Source organism: Spodoptera frugiperda, chromosome 6, assembly GCF_023101765.2.
Source record: "Spodoptera frugiperda isolate SF20-4 chromosome 6, AGI-APGP_CSIRO_Sfru_2.0, whole genome shotgun sequence".
NCBI lineage: Eukaryota > Metazoa > Arthropoda > Insecta > Lepidoptera > Noctuidae > Spodoptera > Spodoptera frugiperda.
The window spans coordinates 9864776-9878560 of NC_064217.1; the positions used below are offsets into that span (position 1 = coordinate 9864776).

The 13785-nt window shown below is 37.6% G+C and overlaps 1 protein-coding gene across 1 annotated transcript in view; it reads right to left on the reverse strand.

Moving 5' to 3' along the window:
* Positions 1–809: 809 nt before the first annotated feature.
* LOC118267664 (uncharacterized) overlaps positions 810–13785 on the reverse strand; it is a 28660-nt gene continuing 15684 nt past the window's right edge. Inside the window, exons 4-6 of the mRNA XM_035581772.2 lie at positions 4404–4529; positions 3011–3526; positions 810–2892 (exon numbers count right to left, since the gene is read on the reverse strand). Of these exons, the coding sequence (XP_035437665.2) occupies positions 1132–2892; positions 3011–3526; positions 4404–4529 (2403 nt within the window). The 3' untranslated portion in view covers positions 810–1131. The remainder of the gene's footprint in view (positions 2893–3010; positions 3527–4403; positions 4530–13785) is intronic.

Below are 13785 nucleotides of genomic sequence, written 5' to 3' on the forward strand. Positions count from 1 at the left end.
TGTCTAAAAGATACGATGAATATAGTATGAGAGTAATTGACTTCAATTTGTTACAAATATACAAATGTATCCAAAGATTGAAATAATCTACGTAAGTGCCTATTTACAGGGCTGTACAGATGCTGGTTTTCCAAATTGCTCTGGAATGAATCAAATCTTTTAACTTGTTAATTGTTGGGCTACCGTCAACCTTTTCCAATGTATTCCTTTTATATATTTTAATGATGAATGAATGATATCTCATGTATGTGGCGCCACCTGTGTAAATATTTAGGAGACTAAAATATTCGGTCCACTTATATGTGGTTTGAATGTCATAAATTAACTTAGCTTAGGTAAATATCTACTAAGTTAATTTTGTGTGTTTCGCACACAGACACACAAAAAAGCGTAGATTAGAATAACAGTACATTCTAGTTGTACAATTCTTGAATAATGTAGAAGTAAAACTTATTTTATCAGAACCTTCGCCGGCTTTTTCATTACCCACTCTCGTAAAAACCTGTCTTTATTTTTTACGAATCTAAAAAAGTAAAAGTTTTCTGGAATTGAGCAATATTTCAGGCAGTTTAATACAAATAAATCACGCGATAACTCGGTTTGAGGCAGGTGTAGTCTGGCAGGAGCCAGATAACAAGTGAAGGAGATGAGGTGCTGTTGTCTGGTATTTATGACTAAACTTTTTAAGTAGGTATCTGGATAACCTGACCCTTTAGTGCTTAGGGTTCATTTTCAACTTTTTTGTGGGGAAAGGAATACCTACTTAACGGAATTTTATCTCGTGTTAGAGTAAATAAAAGTAATTATCAAAGATTTTACGCAACTTTAATAAAGAAAGCGATACAAGTCTCAGTTACGTACCGAGACACACACACAAACACACTATGGCATCACAGTCGAGCATGCTCTCCCACATCTAACAACATTAATACTAACATTTTATGTACATAGCCTACACATAATATCATATTTACAGGCGAAAGTCTTCAACGTTTTATGACAAAAAGTATTTAACCATTTCTAGAACATAGAAATCTTCATTTTTGGTATTTCGTAAACGAACGAGCCTCTTTTTAATAATTTTAAGCCTACAATAAAGATACTACCTGTCAAGATAATCATAATCCGACATTAATGTTGAAGATTCCTAAATAATGCTTCTGCAAACTTGCCGAAATATTGCACGTCAGGGTAGACTGGCACATCCACCATGCCGTACTCCGGCTGCGCCACGAACTGATGGGGTGGTGAATACAGCGCTTGAATGCCTGATATCACGGGTCCCCGGTACGCTTGTAACGAGATCCCAGAATGTGATACTTTCCCTGGCTGCTCTTCAGGTTTCCCTGTAGTCAGTTGTGGATTCGCCTGTTGTTGGTCTTGAGAATCTGGCTGATGTTCATTGTCTGCAGACGTTGATGACTGTTTCGATTCTTCAACAGGGTTGGTGGTGGTTACTTGACCTTGGTTTTTAGGTTCTAGGTTATGTTGTTGGTATTGCTCAGGCTGGGACTGAATCTGTTCTATTGTCTGTTGTTGTTGAGACTGTTCTGCAGGCTGCTGATTCTGCAACTGATCGGGTTTGACCAGGTGACGCTGGAGAGGGTGAGCTTGTTGCAAGATCACATATTGTTGAGGTTGTATCTGCTGTGACGCGAACTGTTGTTGCGGAGAGCCTGATTGACGGGGTGCGTGTCGGTACTGTTGGGCATGCAACTCTTGTAGTTCTTGTTGGAATTGTGGAGGTTGCAACTGTTCGAAAATCTGGTGGTGTACTTGAGAATTCAGTTGGTGTTCTTCATGTTCTTGGAGAGGGTACTGTGGTGTGCTGGAAGGTTGGGGAGAGGGATCAATAAATAATTCTTGAATTTCCTGTTTCTGGATTACTACCTCATGTCGTGGTGGTGTCCCAGCTGATTGAATTTGTCGCTGTTGAGGTTGTGGCGTAGAGTGCTCATCATGCAAAAATGACGGCTTGTATGTTGTTGATCTTATTAGAGGTAAAACTGACGCTGGCAGAAAATCAGGATTGTCTTCGAGTCCTAGCGGCTGTGGTGTTTGTGACTCTGAATTAGTTTTCTGCAGGATGTTTTCTTTCGACTCATCTTGATTATTAAACGCAGGTTGTACGGTCGTTGATGAAACATGTTGGTCTGTATGGGACTGGGCGCTCTCGGTGGTTGTTGGAACAGGTTGCAAGGTTGTCGGTAAGAATATTGACGTGGTACGAGCAGGCTTCAAAGGTTTAACAAACTTGCTATAGTTTGGTTTCAATGGAGGCAAGGGAGTGTGCTGGCGCTGAGGCAATACCGGTGCTATCGGCTGGTCAATGTGGTTTGTAGGTTGTGGAGTGGATTGTTCATCGTAATTGTACGGTCTTGGTTCCGAATCTTTAGGCGATGGTGAGCTTGTTTGTGGGAAATAGGAATCTGCAGTAAGGACTGACTGAGGTAACGGTTTAAATGCAGGTATTTCAATAATTTGATCTTTAGTTACTGGTCGGGAATTTTGAAAAAGTAATTGCGGTGGAAGTTCATTCACAACGTCTGCCTGACTTGGAATGATATGTTGTTTGTAGCTTATAAACTGACGTATCGGTGGATATGCCGGCTGGCCATATTTTTGTTGTTCCTGAATGATTTTTTTGAATATTTGTGGATACTGGAAACTGCCTTGTTTCACTGGAACTAATTTATGTTGGTGTTGCTGAGTGGCTGCAGGCCGATGTTGCGCCGCTAACTGTGCAAGCTGGACTGGAGTCATGTCTTCAGGCTGAGCATAATGAACATTGTTTGGTGGAGCCTGCATCACTGTTTCGTACTGCGCGTGGATTGGTAAGTTTTGAGAGAAACTCGCAAAACTAATAGCACCATTTGGATGAACGTAGTAACCCTGGAACAAATAACGGCTTTATTACTACAAGTATTTATATTTTATACCGTCCATGTGGTACGCTTTATGCTCAAGTGATATCTTTTTTCTTTAAGTTAGTAGACAAATTTGTACAAACCTGTTTAGGTGTAGATATTTCATTCTGTGTTTGAGCTCTCTCTGTCGTTTCTGCTTTCAATTCTTGACTGTTTTCTTGATTCGGGAAACCTTTCTCTCGGTTATCTGCGGCCTCACCGTAGTTATATGCAGGATTAATGGGGATGAACTGGTATATTCTGTTTTGGTGAACATATTGGGCAGGAACCACATGGCCTTGGTATCTTATAGGTCCCAGTTGATCGTAAATTGGGAATATTGAGGACATTGGTTGCTTGAGAATTGACTGAGGTTGGTAAAGTTCTTGGGGTAAATTTGGGTGCACTCGAGGGAATCCAGGGTCCATTGCAGAAGGGTAGGATTCCAAGCGAACTCTCGGTTGCTTTACAGAGTACAGAGCGATGCTGGGAAAGTCTGCTGTCTGTGGTGAGGGTTGTCTCTGCTGGGTATCGGTGTCTGCCTTCTGGGATTTATATGTTGGGTAGGCCACCTGCGATGCTGCTGGTTCCTGCACCTCGAATGATGTTGGTGACGCTAGCTGTAATCAATTATAATATGTAATTATTATTCAACGAACGACAAAGAATTCAAAGATGTATCGTGATAAAGGAAATAAATATCAGGGTAAAGTCATATTAAGCATTTGAATAGAGATATGATAGGGACCAGCTTAAAATTTTCAATTTTTTTACAGTTTTATCTAATAAATTTCAACCGTATTTTCAGATGGTAAAGTAAAGAAGCTTTTGAGGATATACCTTTATTATTTTAAGTTTATAAAATGTAAGTCAACAAACTTAAATGAGGGCAAATAAAATTCGTGATTTTAATACATTACGTGGCTTTGGCACCGACAGGATTTGAATGTGAATCGGTTTGGCAGAGTCGCGTGTTTAGTGTGTATGAGCAATAACTCGCTTATTGACTGCTGATGCCAAATGTGATGTGTGGTTATGCATCACATAATATATTGGTGCATGAGCTTATTATATGGTTTGTTTGAGGGTTAATTGATGGTTAATATTACTACCTGGCACACACATGAAATTAATTTATAATAGTGTACACAGCTGTGCTTATAATACAGTATATTAATATTAACGTTTACGTAGTAAGAACTATGATAAGTGTTACAAGTTCGATCGCATCCGGACCAAAAAATTATTTGGTTTGCCATTAGATTGGCAGTCAATTTTATTTTATACCTAACTATCACTGGAGTTGTTTTATGAACCAGTTATATGAATGTGAAGATAAAGAAGTAAGTAAAATGTAATAGGTTTCGCATAGTACCTAAGTAGTAGTATAGGTAGGTAGGCTCGGCAGATAATTTTCAAATAAGTTTTTATTACTGTAAGTAAGGTGGCAATTATCTTAATTCCAAGTTGCATATATATATAGCAATTTGTGCTTACCCTGGTATGGTACACGGATATCGGCGAGTATAGGTGTTTAGCGAGCGCTGCCTCGAAGGAGGGACCCTGTCCACTCAGCACATCGGATATCTTGCTTATAGGGGGCAACCGCACTCCGAACACTTGCTGTGGAAGAAAACACCCTATCATTAGTGACGGAAAGTTCAGAATAGGTTGATGTAGTGAGGTTATTTTTGGATGTTCACAGAGATCGATAATGAGTGAGGCATGTGCGCAGATTTAATGGGGTGATGACTAAGATGTTAGCTTGATGCTTTACTATAGAGGCTGGTCGTATACAACGTGTAACAAAATACCCATATACATCAAGAAGCCCTGATGTATATAGGTTGAATAGAATCTCTACACAAAGTTTCAGCTTAAAATACGTTTAAAAAAAATTAGTACAAAAAAATTATTATCGCATGGTTCTTGATTTCAAATCATACAAACGTGTCACAACACTACAGGGGTCACTCGCTAGTATTACGAAACATTTCTTTTGTCAATCTGATCGCCTAGTACCTGTCTACCTAATTTTGATTCGCGCGGTGGCGCGATTGGAAAAATTCATAACTACGTACCATGAAAACATGAGTTTCAAAAACCCTTCCCGTATCGTTTGTTATGTTATCTAGAAACCGTGCACTTGATATGTATACCCCCTTTTTGTTACACGTTGTATAGCAGAGTCAATACCTAGTACTTAGATACCTTGTGACGGAGGTGCATCTATTCATCATACATGTATACAGTTTTATCAATGGGGTATACCTTACCTCCTATTCCTAAACTTAATTCCTTTTTACCTATGTATTGTATCCCTATATGACAAAAAAAATCTAAATTACGGACTAATTTCCATACCTTTGCCTGCTACTCTATTAATAACGATATGAATTTCTCGTAATAATCTAATTCCGAAGACTTTTCAGAACATTACTTGGGAATTAGAAAGCAGTTGTTACCATCGCTAATGAACAAATTACATGTAAACAACTTAACAAATGTTTTGTTGGTATTTGTAAACACACTACAGAAGATAGTCTTTTGTTGTTTAATTGTAGCACAATTGTATTGTTAGTAGTCCCGCGTGGGTGTTCAAGTACTGCCGACTGCCCCATCAGCCTCCTCCTAATTACTAGCGTCTCTGTATCGAGATATTTCCCAAAGACTAACTGCCGTGTTCAGAGTCATTTAATGGTTACTTAACCCATTATTTAGCAATTGTTTTCAATACAAAATCGTTACTAAGGAATAGTTAAGTAATCTTTAAATGTCTCTGAGTGCGGCAGTAAGCATTTTCCCTTTGTATCGAATAATTTTATAGTCTGTGGCGTACTGTAGATTGTGTTAATTGTGGAATTAATTTCGATTTCTAACTCGAAACGGTTTGCCTAATCAGCTGCCATTGAATTGGTGTAATTTGTTTTGATGATTATAACTCTTTGTCGTTATACATTTTGCAGCTATTTAGTAGAAATGGTTTACCTTAGTATACAATTAGTTTTATAAGTACTTAATTTATTTTTATAATAGCTATCTTGAGACATACTAAATTAACTGAAAATCACGGTTTACTCACGTACATTAATGGAGAAAAGCCCTACTAGTTTTGAGTCACAGAGGGACTCTAGCCTACACCGCAGCGCGACGCCGCCGCGTCTGCCTACGCTGGTCATGATAAAGAGTAGAGCTTTTCTCCATTAATGTACGTGAGTAAACCGTGATTTTTCGTTAATTTAGTACCTACATACTTTAACAAAATGAAACAAAATTAGGCACTCCAATATACCTTGTTACATACGTAAGCTAAGGCATAAAACCTTCTCCGAAACCCTGATACAGCTAATACATAATGTAAATGAATATCTACTCGTACAGCTACTTTTATAATTTGGGAGCAATAAGACCCAATTTGCGATTTTGTTGTATGTAAAAGGTAAGAAATAAATAATATAACGTTTAATGTATTTCGTGTTCGTATCACGACACGACTGACATTATAAAATATAATATATTTCGCGTCCCGGCTTCGCCTGTCGCCACGTTTAAGTAGACTTACTTTTACGCAATTGGCACACAAATCACGAAGCAACAAAGTGGAGGCTCGTATGTGTAGTCTGGTTGTGTTTTCGTAATTTGGTTTAAGCTATGACGGTGTTTTTAGTTTTGGAATAGGGTCAAACGAGCAGACGGATCACATGGTGATCAGCACCGCCTATTGACAACCGTAAAACCAGAGCAGTCACAAGTGCGTAGTTGGGTTTTTGCATGTTGTATGAAATTTTATTTGAGTACCTCATCTGTTTTGGATATCAAAGATATAACTTTTTATATTTCCGTTAATTTGCTTTTGAGTAAAAAACTCGATACTTTGGCTACCCAATCAAAATTGTTATTAAAATATCATACATTTTAGAAATTACATAAAATATCAGCTAAAATTGTACAACCACCACTACACATTTTACAAGCCAAACATTTTCTTTAGCTCAACTATGAATACGTCCCCAAGCGAGTGAGGCTCGCGTCGACAGAAAGATTTCCCGGCGGAAAATAAAAAGGAGGCCATACTTAATACACAGATGTAGGGCTGTCCATTTCACTCCACTTGATAAGGACGCTGCGTCAATTCCCCTCATTAAACCTCACTTACCCAGGTACAGCTCCACACGAACTTTCCGAAAGACTCTGATTTATCAGTAATTTGTGGAAACTTATTTTAGAAGGGTGAGTGTATTGGTTGGCTTCGTATGTTTCATTTACTTTAGATACTAGGTAAGGGAGATCCTCTTCCATATTAGCATTTTGTAAATTCATGGTTTGTTGAATATAATGTGCTTGGAATACTCGTAAAGGTAGATGTAACAAGAAAGACAGTAGTCAAACATTCACAGGCATTTAAAAAGAAAATTATTTTCCAACGTATTTTATCAGTGAAAATGATCCGTGTGTATGGAAGCTTGCACTCGACTTACAGTTCGTGTCGTGCGAACAAACAGACACAAGTGTAAGAGAACAATAAAACAATTATTTAACTTTTTATTTATCTCGGCCAGAGTGTGACGTTCTCGTAATATGAATTCGCTCCAGTAATTTGAGTTCACCGGCAACTGGCAACACATTGCTTCATTCCGTGTGATGTCACTATACAGTTGTGTGACAGAAGGTTCAGTTACACATGTGCTTTTAATTTAGGTTTGTTTGAGGTTATGAATGCAATTTCTGAGAGTAGGGTACAGTTTCTGGGAATTATTCTAAAAATTGATTTTGATTTATCTATATTGCTTAAGAACTTCTACAAAAGTTAGTACTCAGTAGGCAGTTATAAAAACAAGATTAGAATACTCTTCAATTCTAAACACTACACAACAACCACATCTGAGGTTGAAGATAAAGAACCTTCTTTACAATAAAAGTTGTATAGTTCCACTATTATGTCAATAATCGTCTTATCTTGGACGAGTCTCCAACAACCCAACGTTGGTCTGGTCCAGTCCAGCTCTTAATGACATTAGTCACGTGACCTTCAACCATTCATTGGTATATTTGTGTCACCTTGTTGCAGATGTAACTGTTGGAGGCGTTTGTCTCTTGCTGGATAGAGGCCCAATAGTATACCTACACCATTTTGCTTTAGAATATTATTTCTCATACTGGGAGCAAACCCTGATTTATGAAGGAGTGCTTTGTTCAGTGGAATATTTCGGCTAATGATGGTAAAGAGGATGAAGATGATGCCCATATAGAATTTCTAGGGTTTAAATAATATAGCCGCAGTTGTCGATAAGAAAGCGCTATTCGCGGCAGTAAATGCGCATTGACGTGTATAATGATAACTTGCAATATGTCTTGGACAGTTTCCAACTTTCCGCCCATAAACCGTCCCCGATTTACGGTCGTTTAAAATTTTGTGACAGTTTTACGAAGTCATAATCAATTTCGATGTAGTATTGAATACTTGGCTTCTGATAATATGGTTATTAAATTTATTGAACTACTAGTTCAATATAAGCCATAATGGTAGGTAAGTTTTTATTCTGTATAGCAGTGTGATACTGTAACACAGTAATTTGGTATCGAAACACGAGTAAGACAGTAACATTTTAATTCGATTCCTAATTCTATAAACAGTAAGTTGGAAGTCTTGAGTGCTTTGATTCGTATTACGCTGAGGCATGAGGTAGTGAAGAGAGGATAAGTCCTCACATCCTAATTCCTACACTATTTGAGCAATGACATCATAAACATTGATGGGCAACATATATCGTTTATAAACGTCACAGTAGTGGTGCACCGTAGTACCGGCAGTGGCAGATAATGGGCTATCCCCATGCATAATAAGAGGTCGTTAGTCTCGGGATAAGCTCTCGTCGACTGTCCTACAATGTTTGAGTAGTTTCAATTCATTTCGGAAGCGCCCAGCATTGTCTTTGGAGGACATGAATTATACAGAGACTGTATCATAAGTTTACTGAGTACGAGTATAAGAGCGATCTAAAAGTCTTTAGTTTCGATTTACCAGTCGCTAGTTTAACCAATATAAGATTGAATTAATAATATGACGACAAGTCGATATTCTTTAAGACTTTGCCTACCGATAGAAAACTGATGAGGGCAATTTTTCTGCTAGTGTGTCCTATATATTCTCTCCGGTGGCAATGAACATATTAAGTAAGAATACATTCTCTCTAACTATACATTTTGAGAAACATATATGTAGTAATATTAGGCATATTAACACTACTGTAAAATAACTTTGCCTCTCATTAGAACACAAGAAACTCTCAGAACTAGAACAAGCTTAATCTGGCAGTCTGTCCGTCCCCTAGAGAAATAAATGTTCACAAGTTTGTATACAAGTGTAAGACTTTAGGCGAAAATATATGAAGATAAATACAATATTAATAAAGGAGAGTTATTAGCCAGAGTGTCCCAGTAAATTGTTTTGATAACTCGCGTCGTGTGAGTTATAAAAGTAAATAGCAACAGGTCGCTAAGATTACGGGGAGAAGATTGGGTCCTTACTAGTTTTACTCCGGGATTCCCACACAAATATGAGCAAGTTGACTGTGTTTCTTTTTTCTTTGTTACGTATTTTCTTACAACGTTTTTTGTTTTGCTGTAATAGGTCATATATATACTCTATGTCGAGCTTATGAAAGAATACTGGTTTCAGATTGTATAATGTGGATTACGTAATATAAGTTTTTAGCGCTGGTCATGATGAAAAGTCTATCTGTGACTCGAAAGTAGTAGAGCTTGTCTCTATAGGCGAGTATTATAGCGAGTAAACAGTGATTTATAGTTAATCTAGTATGTCTCACATCATCATCAAAACTCAAGTATTTTTAGAAGCGTAGTAATTAGGATATCTGATTCGAATCAGATGATTCTAGTCTTTTTTTTACCGACTTCCCAAAAAGGAGAAAGTTCTCAATTCGGCCGGTTTATATATTTTAATACATACCAAACTGAATACAAATAAATATTGTATTAATTACTAGTAGTGCAGTAATATGTGATGGTACTTCTGTATGTATCCTGTACAGTGTTATAAGGCACTTTTCGTAACTTCTTGTGACAAAATAAGTTGGAACTTTTTGTTTTATTAATACAAGACGCGAATGAATGCTGATCAAATAAAAAGGAGTAAATGTTGATTTACTTCATGAATATTTCAGCGATCTTTTCACATTTGAGAATGTCATGAATAGAGTATGAAGAGTACATTTCCTTAATGTTTTTCGGTACGAATTCACCCCTTATTACATGGGTCTAATAATATTACTTGCGAAGGGCGTATACTAACCCTCTACCTATATTTTCGTTGAGTAAACAAATAGGTACCTTATGTTATGTATTTTGGGAAATATAGAAAATAGTATTAAAGTGTTGCCTCCGCATTTGTAAATATTTACACGTGTTGTTTTGTTATTACTGATTAAGATTCGATATGACGAGGAATTAAAAAATAACTAAAATATATAAATGTAGTTATAGGTTTTACATGCATTGTTTGTAAAATAGTCTATGTAAAATGAATTACTTCTACAAACAAAAGGGTTGGTGCGGTGGCTACGCAACGTATAGCGAGTTTGATTCCTCCACAGAGCAAGAGCCCTTTGTGTGATTCACAAATTGTTGTTTCGGGTCTGAGTGTTATTGTAGGCAAATATGTATGATCTTTAATAATTTTCTGTCCTAAGTCAGCACTAAATACGTAGGTAAGGAAAAGGTACAAACAATAACACAAATTAAGAGAAACGTTAAAAAAAAATCTCCGTCACGTAATGAGTTTAACAAAGCTTTGACCTCCGTGTCTGCCCGCACCTCCTGTTCAGAGTGTCGTAATGAAGCTAACAGTGTATATCTGTATGTACCCTCAGCCCTCCCTTTCAAGTAGTTCCGTGAGGATAATGCGAGGGAATTGTGAGGGTACGAGGCGTTTCCGGAGCCGGGTCGACGTCGTGTTAAAGTCTTATTAGTCAGCACATAACGTAAACGTAGTAATTTTACACGTAAAGCTTATATAATAATTCACAACCAAATCATGAATATATTTCACGGTCAATAGAAACTTCAGATCACGATCGACGGTACTTATAATTTTATTTTTGTTTTTGCTGTGGGGCAATCATACAATGATTTCTCCCAAATTAGGTAAGGCGAGAGAGTGTCAGACTTTTATTGACTAAAAACCACCCCGTTTCTACTCCTGGTCTCCGAGTCGGAGCCACGGTAATCCGTCCAAAGCTCCGGGTCAAAAATCAGCCTTACTGGACCCATCCATGGTGGTCTGACAGCTCTGAGGCGCCGTACTTTCGGGTCTGACTTATAAACTTTATTAGCTTTCATCTATGGATTAGATGATGCATCAGGTCTTTCATGTCAGGCAACGTCGCCTTGCAAAGAGTAGTTTTCGAGAATTTCTCCCATGGTAGTAAATCATAATAAAATTCCTTTATTAGTTGAGTGAGTGTTCAGACTACAAAACCATTAATACATTTAAGTAATTTAATTTCTGCACATAAATATCTAAATGCTTCTTGCAATCAATTTGCACTGTACCACATTATTGCACTTCCTTAATTTCGAACTTAAATGCCAAACCATTTCAATAAACCCATCTTCTATGATTGTGATTACTTTTACTTTCATTAAGTCTCGATAGTTCTTAGGAAATGGATTTGTACCTAATACGTACCCACTTCTAAATCGCCAATTTGATTCTCGCACAGAACCAATAAATGTATAATAATCAATCAACAAATAACTGTTTGGTTTTTGTGTCGTCTACAAAACATATTATAAATGTAACCAAAACTATGGAAGATGTCCTAGTTCAGCACGAATCCTTTTGAAAAACAACACATTTTTTTAATCATTACACAACAGAAATCACAGTAACGTAATCCCATACCTCAGTGTATTACCTTGTTTCAGCTGCTATTACTGCCTGTGACACAATGTAAATCGAGCGTGAAGTGTCACCTAACTGGCGATAACGCGAAACGACTGCATGTGGCAACACTGGACTGACAATCTTTAATTACTGTCGTTGTAGTGTTGCCACACTTGGCTCATGTGACACACGTATTGTATCATGTAAAACGGTACTTGTATGAATGTACTGTAGGTATAGTACCCAATTGGGACATTACATTCTTTGAAAAAAACATGGTTCCTTACTTGGATCGTCTCTTGTGGACACGCATCACAGGCAGCTGAACAGATCAAGAACAACAATTTGTGTATCACTAAAAATTAACACCGTGACTCGAGCCATCGTGTTTGGGCCAGATGAGCACTGGCCTTTTGGCGCTGTCTTGACGATAATATTTTTCTATTTACCTACCTGTTCTACCTATATTTTTTTCAAAAGCTCCTTCTACGTGAGGAATGACTTGGTGACACGTTAAGAAGCAGCAAGCTGGCGAATCGCTAACAACCATGCAATTAATGTATTTTTTACAGAACGAAATGTAAAATACAGTTGATTTGAGCTTAATATTTCTTTTTAGGAAAATCCAGATTTCTGTTACAAAACATCAAAATAATATAGTACAAAAGATAAAATAGAGCACTCACATAAATAACTCTTAACAAACTAAACTCGGGATTAAGTAAATTGTGAGAAAAACCCGAAATAAAGTGCACAATCTTTGTTCACTGTTTGTTCGCCAACTTCGAGGTTCCGAGGAGTTCGCTCGGTTTATGGAGTAGCGGTAGTTGCGGCCGCGGGACACTCCGTACTTTATTAGTGAATATCAGGAGTCATTGACCACCGAAATAGGACCCCAGAGACTTATTACTGGTGATTGTTTGTATTCGTGGACCTTCGTGGAATATGTTCTTATAGTTAGCAAGTCGTGGTATTGAGGGCTCATTAATTCGTAGTCATACTTCATATTGTTTTTGTTTGCAATTCACGGTATTGTAGTCATTAATTTTACTTTATATAAGAGTCCTTATCTTACCTCCAAAACAAGCAGAATTCAAACCCTTGCCTTAATTGAAGATCTGTACGAAGCATTATTATTGTCTCCACAATTTCGAAATAAATCATGATCAAAAGGACTGCTAAATCAACAGAATGGTCTGAAACAATGGCCGACACAATACGATGGTAGCCGAAGTAATCCGAAGTCATCTATCGATATTGTTAGCGTTTACTGTGCGCAAAAAGTGCGTGGAGCAGGTCGACCGCGTTAATATGCAAAACGCGGTCTATCGCGGATCGCAGGGAATTGTCCCGGGCTGGTCCCGAGCCGAGTCGTAAACTCGCAACTTTACAATGGCCTGGCAAATCGAGGCTAGAGTAAGCACTGCTGTCTATTTCAGAGATGATATTGTGATAACGATGTCTCAATAATATATACTGAGTACCACTAAAATATTCTTATCCGCTAAATCCACTATGAGACATCAGGTAAGATTAGAGACTACACAGATACATAGATGCGTGTGAACTAGCACCATGCCGGTCACTACAACTCTTATAAGCTAGGGTCTATCAAAGCTATCAAAGTTTAGATCAACTAGAAAGCATTGAAGCAATGTAATTCGATATATTCCCACATACACGACGAGATGGTTGTTCATCCTTCAGAGATTTGAACGACCGTTTATATATGTACCGTGTATTATATTTACTGGAGAAGAAGAAGAAAGGACCATATCTTTATGTACAATAGGGTATTATTTGAGTTGCAGTAGTTTCTCTAGCGTTTAGTAAAGCTTCCTGCAAATACAATGATGCCTGCAGTGGACGAAGTTTATGCAATTTATGAAATGCACCGGCCCGTGGCGTGCCTTCACCGCGGCGTGAACTTGCCGCGATAAATAAACAGATTTAAAAGTATTTATAACTAGTGAA